This window comes from Ursus maritimus, unplaced genomic scaffold (genome assembly GCF_017311325.1).
Source record: "Ursus maritimus isolate PB19 unplaced genomic scaffold, ASM1731132v1 scaffold_8, whole genome shotgun sequence".
NCBI lineage: Eukaryota > Metazoa > Chordata > Mammalia > Carnivora > Ursidae > Ursus > Ursus maritimus.
The window spans coordinates 8,026,179-8,039,757 of record NW_024426996.1 but is presented as its reverse complement, the minus strand read 5'-3'; the positions used below and the strand labels follow the sequence as shown (position 1 = coordinate 8,039,757).

The 13,579-nt window shown below is 32.6% G+C and overlaps 1 protein-coding gene across 1 annotated transcript in view; it reads left to right on the top strand.

Moving 5' to 3' along the window:
* Positions 1–13,579, top strand: part of GRID2 (glutamate ionotropic receptor delta type subunit 2) — a 502,073-nt gene that overhangs the window by 349,889 nt on the left and 138,605 nt on the right. The window contains exon 9 of the mRNA XM_008707154.2: positions 8,964–9,276. Within this exon, the coding sequence (XP_008705376.1) occupies positions 8,964–9,276 (313 nt within the window). The remainder of the gene's footprint in view (positions 1–8,963; positions 9,277–13,579) is intronic.

The window sequence follows — 13,579 nt, the reverse complement described above, 5'->3', positions numbered from 1 at the left end:
GAATTACAGAACTTTCTTAAAGTAGTGGTAATAAAAACATTACATATTCAAGTCTATAAAGAATATTTAAGGAGTGATTCATAGTCTTAAAAATCCACATCAATAAAAATGAAAGAATTTAAATAAACATATTTAATTCCATCTCCGAAAGCTAGAACAAGTACAACAACATTTAACAGAAGAAGATACAGGGAAGATAATAACGGAAGTAAAAGGAGAAAGTAATGAGGTAAATAACAGAAAAAATAGTAGATTAAATTTTAAATCCTGATTCTTTTGTTAGGGCAACTCAGTTTTGAAACAAAAGACAAAGTTGTAATATAGACTTAAGATTAAACTGTGGTATCAATATTAAATTATCTGAGTTTGATAATGGTACTGTGGTTCTGTATTTTTAAATAACATTGAAATATTAAGAGATAAAGTGACATGATGTATGCAACCAATTCTCAAGTGGTTCAAAAAATAGTATATATATTTCTATATTTGTATATATATGTATACATATATTTCTATATATGTTAATTGTGTATGTGTGTATGTAAGTGTATGAATTAGGCATATGCTGAAGGAGTAATATCATATTAACTGAGAAATTATGGATTCTTCTACAGCAATAGTGAGGTAGCGGGCTAATTATTTTGGGAAGAAAAAGTACTTATGTTCACATAACATTGGATCTGGAGACAGCCTGAGTGGGTCAGAATCCTGGATCTTAGTGGTATGAACTTGGTTAAGTTACTTACTCTGTCTGTGTCTCAATTTTATCTATAGAATGGGGATAATAACAGTATTTACCTCACAGGGTATTTGTGAAGATTGATTGAATTAATCATTGTAAAGTATTTAGAGTATAGTAGGCACAATGTAAATATTAAATAGTGGTACTAGTAAGTAAACTCTCCTTAGTACTTATCTTAATTGGATTATTAGCTGCCTTACCATGTGCTAAGGTATAATCAAATTAATACCATTCTTTTAATGAGCTCACAAATACTCTGTATAAAAGTGTAAAAGTAAAGGTATGAAAATGTTATAGAAGTTATAAGAGTGTTTATCCTATTGGATTTAAATATCTTCTTTATAACTTTTTGTTCTTCTAAAATCTTCTAGAATTGTTAAGTAGGATCTTAATTTCAGAATGAAAGTCAGTTTAACAACAATTTCATTGGTCTATCTGGAGATTGATTCATTTCCAGTGGAATATTTGAAAACTAATGGATTTTTGTTATGTGATTATATTTGAAACTGAGATACTCATCTGTAACAATGACACATTAAAATACATCTGTGTTTCTTTTCAGAGAAATACATAAAATCTTGATATTGACAAAATAAATAATTTGTGATTAATTTGATAATTTGGTTATTTTTCTTTTCCCTAGTACTTATGCTTTGGTTTCTTCTATGAATAGTAATAACTTATATACTGTATTTACCTGGAAAGGTCTGTTGAAACTTTAAAGTCTCTAGACTTAAAGTCTTTAGAATGAAAACATTTCTATTCCTATATTAGCAAACATATAATAATTATATAATAAGGTCTCAATAAATAATTTTAGCTCTAAAATTTCAGAGTTAGAAGGGATCTTATATTACCAATTACATCGATCCATTTATTGTACAGATGAGTGATCTTAAAATGATGAAAGTTTGGCCACTTGCCCAAAGTCAGGTCATATATTATTTATTAAAGATGAAAGACTTAATTACATTCTTCTTCCTTTCCATCACCCTTCTTTTCTTCCTCTTTTAGCATTTCTTCAGTGTCTACTTTCTCCCAAGCAAACCTAGAACTTTTACACTAAAACATTTTTTGAAGACCAAAGAATATAAAGTAACATTTAAGGAAACTGTCAAGAAATTTTAAAAATCTGTGAATGGTCCATTCTTCTGAAGAGCGAGAGAAGAAAATGTATGGTTTAAGAATAGGCAGAGATAGACCTAATACTTGTTAAATGTGTGCCAAAACTCTTCAATAACTTTTTTCCTTCCACTTTGTGCAAAAAATCTTTGAAGTGGGAAAGACAAGGGGGAAAAACTTAAGAGAATTGAAGCTCATGGTAGGTACTTTTAATGAATTCAAATTTCCAGGTCCAAATGAATGACATCATAGGGGAATGAATGCATTTTCTGAAGTGACATATGAGATACTATGGATAATATGTACAAAACACGAAACACATATGAGATACTATGGATAATAAGTACAAAACACGAAAAAGGGGATATTGGCATATTCAAAATTAGAAAAAAAATTCATTCTGCCTGAACAGTGACTTTGATTTTATTCTGTGATAAAATTGTGGATGGAATATTAATCTGATGTGTTATAGGTGATAAGACAAATAAGCAGTTAATTTTCTTTTTTGATAGCATGAGCTGGTTACACATGTATTTCGAGTTCAATAATGCCTTTTACAAAGTACTTAAAAACTATATAGAGTAGCCTGGTTGGATGACACGATAATAATAATAAAAAAAAAACATATCTGGAGTGTTAACTAATGAACTGCCATCAAAATGGGAAGAATGTTAAAGGCAAGTTACAATGCTTCTCATCAATATTTTACTAGTAATGTAGGTGAAGAATTAAAGGCCTGCATCTCGAACTTCCAAATGAATCAAGGCTAGCAGAAAAAGATATGATGATTGATAAGTAACAGTTCAAAATACTTCAGATAGATGCAAAAGACCAAAGAACCAAAGAATGAAACTGATGAGAGATAGATATAAAATCTAACATTTTGCTTAAAAATCAATTGCATAGGACTTATGAGAACTTCTAGATTGATAGTGTTTCATTTAAAAATATGTTTTGGGGGAGGGGTTCAAAAAATATGTTTTAAATGTACTTAACCTTAAGTTTAGTATAAGGCAATGTTGTAATTGCACCTTGTAAAGATGATTCAAGCTTCAATTTCATTTTCAAAAACTATATTATTCATATCAGTTGAGGAAACATTGATGAATTAGACTCTGTTTGCATGAAGATGACCAGTATTTTGAGGGGTATGGAAATCATATCTTGAGAAGAATGATTGTATAAGCAAATTATTTTTAGAGTTAAAATAATATTTCCAATTGGGGAATAAACTAGTATTCTTCAAGTATTTGAAAGAGTAGGTAGATCTATTCAGATTTACAATGTGATGTATAGATGATGACACAAAGGCACCTATACTCAAGGCTTTTAATTAATTTGAATATTTTAAATGTAAATTGTTCATCTTGAAAAGATGCAGTTGAACTTGTAATAACATTACATAAAATAACGTATGTGGAACATGTAACATGGCACTAAATATATAGTAAGTATTAAATAAATGTGTGACTATTAGTATTATTAATATAATGTCCTTAGCCTTATATTCAAGCATAAATTTAATGATTATTTGTGAGATATGATCATTTATTTCAGATTAAATTTGGAAGAGATTAAATTTAGAACTTAGATAAATCTAAGTTTATGCTTCTAAGTAAGATTCAGTTATTGTATGGCTTATTAGCCATGCCCCCTCATAATATACATCCATCTCCTTTTCATGATTTGAAAGAATGCAAGTCTTTTATCTCCTTTCAAGGAAAATGTTATGACTGTATAATTAGAATAGTTTCAAAAAAATTATGTATATTCCAGTTTTAGTTCTAGTTCTTCAAAATTCAAATAATCACTTCTTCATTAAACATTTGACATATGTTATATTTTGTAATATATTGACCTACTGTAGTAGACTCTTGATTACCTTAGCTAATGGCAAATAGCATAAATATAAACATATTAATAAACCAAGAACCTTGTTTTAATTATGGAAGTAATTATTCATTAAGATATAAATCTTTTATCAGTGCTTTAAGACTTAGTAAATTTTTATATTACCATTTTCTTTTTTTCTGTAAAAATCTCTGTCAGGAATGCTGAAGAATAGAAGAGATTTATAAGAATTGAATAATGAGCATCCAGTGAATGTTCCATCTTTACTTATTCATATTTGAAGCAAATTTTTATTGATCATGAATTTGTGCCAGACAAATGTGGTAGATACCAGGAATATGTCAAATGAAAAAAAAAAGTCATAATTTTTACCTTCATGGAGCTTGTAGTCTCATAGAAAAGTCAGACATTATTCAAAGAATCACACAAATATTTGTAAAATTACAACTGTCACAATTACTAGAGAAGTGAGGGATACAGGCTTCTGATAGTATAAATAACAAGAATTATTATTCTAATCAAAGGGGGTCATGGATAGCTACCCTGAGGAAGTGATAATTGAGCTGATTTATGAAAATGAACAAGAATTTACTTGAAGAACTTTCAGGAAGGCCAATCCATTCAGTATGAAAAGCATGTACAAAGACCATGCATCAGGAAGAAGTGCTGGAAAGGAAAATGGTCCAGGAAAATGGTCCAGCATGTCTATGTTGAGGTAGGTTGAGGATAGTCTATCTGAAGATATATAGGCTATGTTAAAGAGTAATCTTTTCTCCTAAGAGCAAAGCAAATCCATTGAAAGCCTTTAAATTGTGACAGGGGACAGGATTAGATTTGCCCTCCAGAGAAAGATTACTCTGACTGCAATAGGGATATTAAGAGAAGAAAAATGGTATATTTCAGGTAGACTCATAATGAGCCCATAAAAGCAATGGTGAGAGCTGGAAATAGTAGAGAAGTGAATGGATATTAGGATTCCCAGGCGGTAGAATCAACAGTGACAGATAGGATAGGAGTCATAGATTGGAAAAGATAATGAGACCACCAAGATTTTAAGACTTATGTGAAAAGATATTCATTGAAGCAGGAGATATTGGTGGAGGACTGGTTAGAGTCAAACACATGAATATGGTCCTGGCCATGTTAAATCTGAGGTATTTTTGAGACATCTGATGAAATTAGTTACATAAATCAGTCTAGACTCCAGAGCTTGGATCTATATCTAGAAATATAAATTTGTAAACCTGATGTATGAATGGGGACAATGGAAGTAATGGATATAAATGAGATTGCCTAGGCAGAAGATCTCAAATGAGAAAAGTCTGTAAGGCCTGACTCAAGAGGATTGCCAACATGAGCTTGAAAAAAGAACTGAAAAAGAAGCTTATATCGTGTCATGAAATCCAAGGAAAAGAGTGTTTATGATGGAGAGAGTAGTCATCACTGTCAAATGTCAAGAAACCTAAACAGAGGAGCACTAGGTTGTGTCCGCTTTACTCAGCAATGCAAAAATTAAGGAGTGCTGTGTCCATTGAGTAATAGAGTACTTAACAATATGTGTACAAAAGAATCTTCCCAGACTTACTGGGAGGTTTGGAAATAGAGACAAATCTTTAGAGAAAATTGACTATGAAAAAGGAGGAGATAAAGGGTAATAACAGATTCAGAAGTCATGGAGAAGAGGACAGGCTTTTCTGTTTTGTTTTTATTTTAATGCAAAGGAGTTACAGAATCTTTTTATAGGAAATTTACAGTTGAAAAGATGATGTTTAACACATAAAAGACAGGAGTTTAAAAATTGAAAAAGGGGATTTGTTGATCAGTTTACTGTTGGAAGGTTGGTTTTAGGAAGGAAGACACCTCATCCATTGTAAATAGAGGTTAAATAGAATAGGTTGGGTGTGGGATATAGGTGGAGAGATAGAAATAAGCCTGAATTTTAATCTGATATCTTCTATGTTCCCTATAAAATAGCAGTGAAGGCCACCCGCAAGAGTTGGGGCAGGGGGTACTGAGAAGATTAAAAGTTCCATGAGATTTGAAAAGTAGAAACTGGACAAGTGAATTGACATGTATGCATACATAGACATAAACAAACGAGAAGGAAGGAAGGAAGGAAGGAAGGAAGGAAGGAAGGAAGGAAGGAAGGAGGAAGGAAGGAAAAGGACGAAGAAGGGGGAGGAGAAAAAGAGGAAAAAAGAGAAGAGAGAAAAAAAGAAAAGAAAAGAAAAAAAAAGAGAAAGAAAGGAAGAAAGAGAAAAAGAGAAAGAAAAGAAGAAAGGAAGAAAGGCAGTGAAGCAGGGAGGGCGGGTAGGAATGATTTTTTTCTGATCATTTTTGTTATTTTGAAAATGTTCAAGAAGTTTTTGGGTTCTATCTCTTAATCAGTGGTTCTTGGCTTTTTTTTTTTTTTTTCCTTCTTCTGCTCCAGTAAAACTTCTCTCATAAAAGTAAGGACTATCACATATTCATATCAAGCACAGTGATGTGCTATATTACTGATTCTGAACAAAAGGGTGAGGTGCTTCCTTAGGAAGATATAAATCTCAGAGATAGGAAACATGTGTGCATATGTGTTTGTGTTTTGTCTGTACATAAATGTATTTGTGCAGTTTGAAAAGGCCATTAAATGATTCTTAAATGCCCTCCACAGGGAGACTGGGAATTTCTCCTTGAAAACAGAATAGCCAAGTGTTAAAAGTGGACCAGAATTTAGGAAGTTCTCCATAGAAAAATGACAAGTAATTATTATATTTAATAAATATTTTAGGACATGCAGTATAATCAATTTCATTTTCCAAAAAGAAAGGGCACATTATTGCCTAGATATCTTTTTTACATTTTAGAAATTCGCTTTATGATACTTATAAGTTTTTAGTAGAATCAGTGTATAACTATTCCAATTCATAATAGTGTAAGTGTTAGACATCTAATTATTTATCAGCAAAGTAGTGATGAACATTTACAAATATTCAGTTGGTTTGTCAGTAAATTCTTTCTTAGGTGAAATTTTCTGATTTTAATTGAGTCATAAAATGCTTTGGGTCACTAGTGTATCAATTACTGAATTACTGATCCATAGTATTGTAATGTTCTGAGAAAGTAAAGGTAACTTCTGAAAGCCTAACTGAATCTTGGAGAGATATTTATTCACTATTAGGATTAAGATAAATGAGTCAACTCACAATAATCACACTAAACTTAGGTATATTCATTTCACAAATGGATAAACTGAAGCTCAGAAAAGATAGAACTAGAGAGTTGAGGATCCAGGTTAGATTTTCAATCTGAAAGGGCCTAATTCCTAATAGCTAGCTACAGGAAATAAATACATGAGCTTGAAAGCAATAATAATTATTTCTCTGAAAGTTCATTTTCATGTAGTGTTATTAAGTTTAATACCTCTCCGCTAATAATTATAAACTCACTGTGTTTATACTAATATGGCCTTGTTGCAATGTAAATAGCGTAATAAAAAAAAAACCCGCAAAATTTCAGACACTTTTAAGGTAAAAATTATCCTAAAACTAGTTATCTTAAGCACCTACTATATGGGTTATTTGAAAAATGAAGGATTTTTTGCAATAGGGTAAGTGTTTACAAGCACAGGTTTGGAGCAAGAAAAACCGAGCTTTAATATTGGCTTCTTTGCTTATTAACTATGAGAACTGAATGAGTTACTTAAGTCTTGTAGTTTCTTCATCTATGAAATGGAGGGAAAAACACATAATTCATGATGTATTGTAGAATTAAATAAGAAAATTTATTTAACTACTTAGTACTGAGCCTAGCAGCAAATATGTATGGGCTGATACATATGTATAAAAGTATATGTATATATATATATATATATATATATATACACACACACACACACACACACACACACACACACATAAAGTTTAAATTTAGCTTAGAATAGTTTTGAGGCCATTATTACTTCAGAGACTAGATTTATTTGAACTGGTTTAGCATTCCATTAGGTATGTTACTTTTTATGTTTTTGTGTTTTTGTTTTTGCTTGTTTGTTTCTTTGTTTTGGTCTCCAAAAGCAATAAAACCAGTTTCTATACTCCTTCATAAAACAATGCAAAAGAAAGAAAAATTATAACAAAAATGTTCAACAAACAATTTACTCTTGCTTGTATTTGTCTGGAAGGAGCTTCCCACAGCTTTAATCATAGCCATGGATCATTGTTTCAAACTTAATACATCTTTTAGATATTTAAATGTGTGTTCTCATATCATGGAATCGAAATGTAATTCATTTGTTCCGTGATCTCACTGCAATTCTTCTGTGTGCTTCAAATAAGTAAAATAGCATGTACTGTAATTTTGAGTGCTATCACTGAGAATCTAAAGAGATACACATTGAAAAAAAGAGTTGTTACTCCAAGAAAAATTAGATCTCCTTAATCTTTAAATTTTCTTTAAAACATTTCTGAGGTAGAGACTTTAGGCAAATGACATAATAACATAGTGCTATATGAAAGTTCTAACAAACTTCATTATATTTGGAGCTTAATAATATAAATTCTGGAGGTGTGTAGGTGGCTCAGTTGGTTAAGCATCTGCATTTGGCTCAGGTCATGATCCCAGTGTCCTGGGATCAAGCCCCACATCAGGCTCCTTGCTCAGGAGGGAGCCTGCTTCACCCTCTCCCTCTGCCTGCTGCTCCCCCTGCTTTTGCTCTCTCTCTCTGTCAAATAAATAAATAAAATCTTTAAATATATATATATATATATATTCTGATGCAGAGAAATCTAAGCCAAGAGTAAAATGCTATGTTGAAGGTTCTTTTTTTTTTTTAATTTACCTGCCTAATAATTTACATGTTAAGAACATAATTAAGTATCTTGGGAACATTTTTCTCAGAAGGAATTCTTTAGAATAAGTTTTGCCTTTGCTACTGTGTTAATGATGGCTCTGATAAAATGACCCAAGGAAAAAAGACAATTTCCTTCCGGTGTTATCGGTGTCTAAAATATTCTGCACTGATTTCACATGCACTGATAATATGAACAAGGTAATTTATCTGACTCTGGTAGGGCAAGATTTGCAGTGAGAAATGCAAAATTCACACAGAGTTTGCCTCTAAGAAATCTCTGCTGTGTTTTTCAGTTTATATAAAAAGACTAAAGATGTTGCCTGAGGCATCTGTTTTCTTTTCCTTAAGGCAAGCCGAAGCACCACAAATCAAATTGTTTTTCACATTGTTAATTTAATATTTTCTCCTTCAATTTCTCAGAGAGCCGACATAGGGATTTCTGCTTTAACCATCACCCCAGATCGTGAGAATGTGGTGGACTTTACAACACGCTATATGGACTACTCAGTGGGAGTACTACTTCGAAGGGCTGAAAAGACAGTGGATATGTTTGCTTGTCTTGCGCCATTTGATCTCTCTCTATGGGCTTGCATCGCTGGCACTGTTCTTCTGGTGGGTCTTCTGGTCTACCTCCTGAATTGGCTTAATCCCCCACGATTACAAATGGGATCAATGACTTCTACTACTCTCTACAACTCCATGTGGTTTGTGTATGGATCCTTTGTACAGCAAGGTAAGGAGAAAAAATACATTTTAGTCTGAAAAAGGAATGTGTTTCAAATGTCATGAATCAGTTAAGAATGTTCTGTATCTGACATCAATAAGTGTTCTAAAGGGTCTTCACAGCAATGCTCAGAAAAGAACATTTTCTACTCTTTCCTAGAGGATCTCAAACACAGCAGGTTTCCCACAAAAATGGTTCATTATCTTTTGATGTAGGTTCAATTTCATCAACAAAGCCAAAAATGAATGTCAGAGGTAAGGTTCACAAGAAACTCAAGATCAGATTTCCCTTCCTCCCCCCTAATTTTTTTTTTTTTTTTTTTTTTTCTTTCTCTGACATTCTGAGAAATAACCTTACTAGGATGAAACAACTTACTACCAGAGCAGACACTGTTTAATTATTTACATATGTAAGACATGTTGGGACTGGTTCTTTGTTCAGAGACGTTATTTAGTATATTAAAAATATTCAATGACAGTGAGAAAACTTTGATTAATTTAAGATTCTGATAAGAAATTTTGTCTTCTCTTTCATCTAAATATTTAATTAATCTTTACCAATGATTTAACTTAAAATTTCATGATATTCTAAAGAATGTCTTTGTTTTGTTACTCGGTATTTAATCTGACCTACTCTTTAAAGTTGTCTAGTTAATTCTATGACTCTCACCATTTTAGAATAGAGTAATACTTATTGAACTCCTTATTTGAGACTACTGCCTAATGGCAGAATGAAATAATAAAATACTTAGGGGATCGTTGGTTTCTTATAAATCTTTCACATGTATTGAAGAGGAGAAATACGTGTCACGATGGAGATACATGATATTTTTGCCTTAATATTTACAAATTTCAATAGCATCTTATTTTTTATTCACACTTGCTATTTGATCTTCCATTAAATTTGAGTAGTTCTCAACTGCATACTCCTGATTGTGACCACTGACCCAGAGAGGGCCTAGGACAGAGCCCTAAGAAAAGGAATGGGTTAGAGGAGCTTTCAGTGGTAACTGACAAGGAGTAATGAGAAAGACCCAAGTGCCATGTATAGCATGCAGTGGCATACATACCAAATAAGGACAATATTTAAAGATGGAGGGTTTGGCCGACTATGTTAAACATTTCAAAAAATCAAGTAAAATTAAGACTTGAAAGATATTTATTGGATTCAGCAATAAACTTGTTATTGGTAGTATTCCAGTAACTGTAGCTGCATAACCAGTTCCTCCAAAGCCTACCAATTCTGTGGGTCAGAAGTTTAGACAAGACATAGGAGGAAGGCTTGTTTTTACCCAGCGATGTCTGAGGACTCAACTAGACAACTCAAAGTATGAAAATGAACTCATCTGAAGACTTGTGCATTTCACTTACATGTTTGGTGGCTGATACTGGCTGAGGGCTTGTAGCTTCAGTTTTCTTCTATGGTCTCTCTTCATGGGATAGGTAGGCCTTTCTCACAGAATGGTGGTTAATTTCTCCATAAAGAGCATTCCAAAAAGAGAAGAAAAGAGTCAATGAAACAGAAAAATGTTATAGTCCAGGTTGGGGATCACAAACTTGTATGATGGTGTGAGTTCCTCTGGTAGGGAACATCCTGGTTGTGCCCATGTCATGACTTTGTTATAAGAACTAAAATGGCTAAAAATTATGAAGTTCTTAGATAAAATAACTTATATAAGGGTCACATAATCACTTGCCAAATAAATAAAAAATAAGAACAAATCAGACTCAGCTGTGGATAGTTAGACAAATGGAAAAAAGGATAGCAAGGCAAATGACTTCAGATTATTGATAATGGTTAAAATGGTAGCTCTTAGGGTACATGAAGCAATAAAAAAAAATAGACCAATAATGAGAATACAGTAAGAGTGAGACTGGAAAGTAATAGAGTAGTAGTGGGAGAGAATAGAGTTCTTGATGAGGCCAAAGAACAAAAGTGGAAATATCAGTGTGAGGGAGTTTGAAGTTTGTATTTATGGACTCCTGAAGTTAAGAGTTGGTGAAGGACTTCAAAGCTGATCAAAGAACTGAGAGCCCAGAGAATTAGATGAACCATCTGCAATGACAGTCAACTTAGATTGGAGAGAAAGAAAATGAGCCATGTGCCAAAGTTGTCAATAAATGAGGAGAAATACCTAGGATATGTTGATAGATAGGAGCACTGGTTAAAAATAAAGTTTGGAATGGTTAGAAGTAATTAACCTCTGTTTTCATCTTCTTCCCAATCCACCCAATTTTCCTGTACATGGTTTTAATAACCACCAATATGCAGTTGACCCCCAAATCTATATCACCCATTCTTTTAGTTTTGTATATCAAACTGCTCACCAGACCCCTCTCTGGGTGTAGCAAAAGCACCATGAATTCCAACATGCCAAACGTCGAATTTATTTTCCACTTTAAAGCTTTGTAGCTTCTCTATTCCAACTGATGCATTGCCAGCCACTCAGATATACAGGTTAAAAACTTTGAAAACAGTTTTGATTTCCTCTTCCTTCTATCCCTTATATCTAACCATAATCAAGTCCTTGAATTTTACCTTCTAAGTATTTCTGGAAGTGGAAATCTTGTCTCACCTAGACAGATAAGCCGACACTGCTACTTAGATTAGGCCTACTTTATTTCTCATCTGAACTACAGGAATCTTATTAACAGGTCTTTTTTCAATTTTGTCCCCTGCAAACATATGTTCCACATACTTGCATATATATTCAAGTTATTTCTACCAGGGAGAGCTAAACACATAATTCCTATTCTTTAAATATTTTCTTGGCTCCTCAATGCCCATAGTTTAAAAGTCTGAGTTATTTGGAACATGAACAATATTCCACCATTCGGCTCCAGTCCAGGGCTCGATTCTCATCTCTTACCACTCATGCTTCACATTTAATTGTTCATTTACTCCAAATGGCTTTTGTCCCTTGAACACAAGACTGTGTCATGACTCTCTGCCATTGCTTCTGCTCCTTTCAATTCCTGAAATGCCTTTATTACTAAACTGCTTAATCTCTATTCTTACTCTTCGCTTTCATATGGCAAATTGCTATGCATCCTCTAATTCTTGTTTTGATCTCCTTCTTTTAAGAAATATTTGCTGGGATTAGGAACCATCTTCTAAGCTTTTGAAGATAAATTTATCATAACACTTATAAACTATGATGTAATTGCCTTTTCTTCATTTGTCTCCATTTGAGTCCTTTGAGCATAAAACAGTGTCTTATCTCTATAGTCCCTTTGCCTACAGTTCAGTGTCTTGTACATATTAAGTGTTTGATAAATGTAAACTGATCAGCTAAATGCATAAATACATGTGATAGTTAACTAAGCAAAACACGGAGTTAATTGCAATATTGTGCTTATTAGATTATAATCTGTTCCCCAATGATCCAAACTCACTAAACCTAACAGGAAGTTACTCGGAATGTCTCTATTGGTGTATTTTATTAAGTAGCTAAGATGAGGGACTTTTAAATAAGGTATCCAATTTGTCGAAGCTTTATTTTTGAGGATGTTGACATGCTTTCTGAACTCTGCCTCCAGGTAGCCAAATTAATTTTTGGAGCACATCCAAGAGAAAAATATAAGTAAAATTACCCATATGGTTAGCATGATTTTCTAGTTGTGTAAACATGACACAGATATCAAAAGTTATAAATATGTTAAGCACTTTTCCATCCCAACTGGGCCTTTAAATGAATTGTACAGCCTGTAGGTTGATTGTCTATTAATACAAATTCCTAGTGATGGATAATGCTGAATTGCATATGATCAACTACTTCATCTTTGAAATGCTGCCATCCTTCCACTTCCTAATAATGAAAAAGTGAATTCTCTAAAAGATATGGAAAGCATCTTTACATTTTGATTAAAAATAAATTAAGATAAATCTCCTAAACCCTATGAAAAAAAAAGAATCAGTCAATGATAGTGTCCATGCACAGGCAATGGAGTTAAAAATAGTGATAATTTTCAATAAAAATATAGTCTTTTTAAGAAGTACAGCTGTTATTCAGAATTACAGTCTTTATTGAGTCACTAGACCAGATTGAATAGGGCTAAAAAGCATTTCATGCATTATCGGATAAATTTCTGAAAAAAGAGTTTAGGGACAGCTAAAAGAAAAATGTAAAATATATGCCAGTTGTTTACTAGTTCTGATGTTTAAAAAAGTCTGTAACTTCAAAGCATTCTGGAAAAATAGCTCAGGGAATCCAACTGTGCAAAAGCAGTATGGCCCATTACAGAGATAAACGTAGTACATCTGTTTGGCTGGAACATTAAAGCTTGTGAATTAGATAGTTAAATGCATGAAT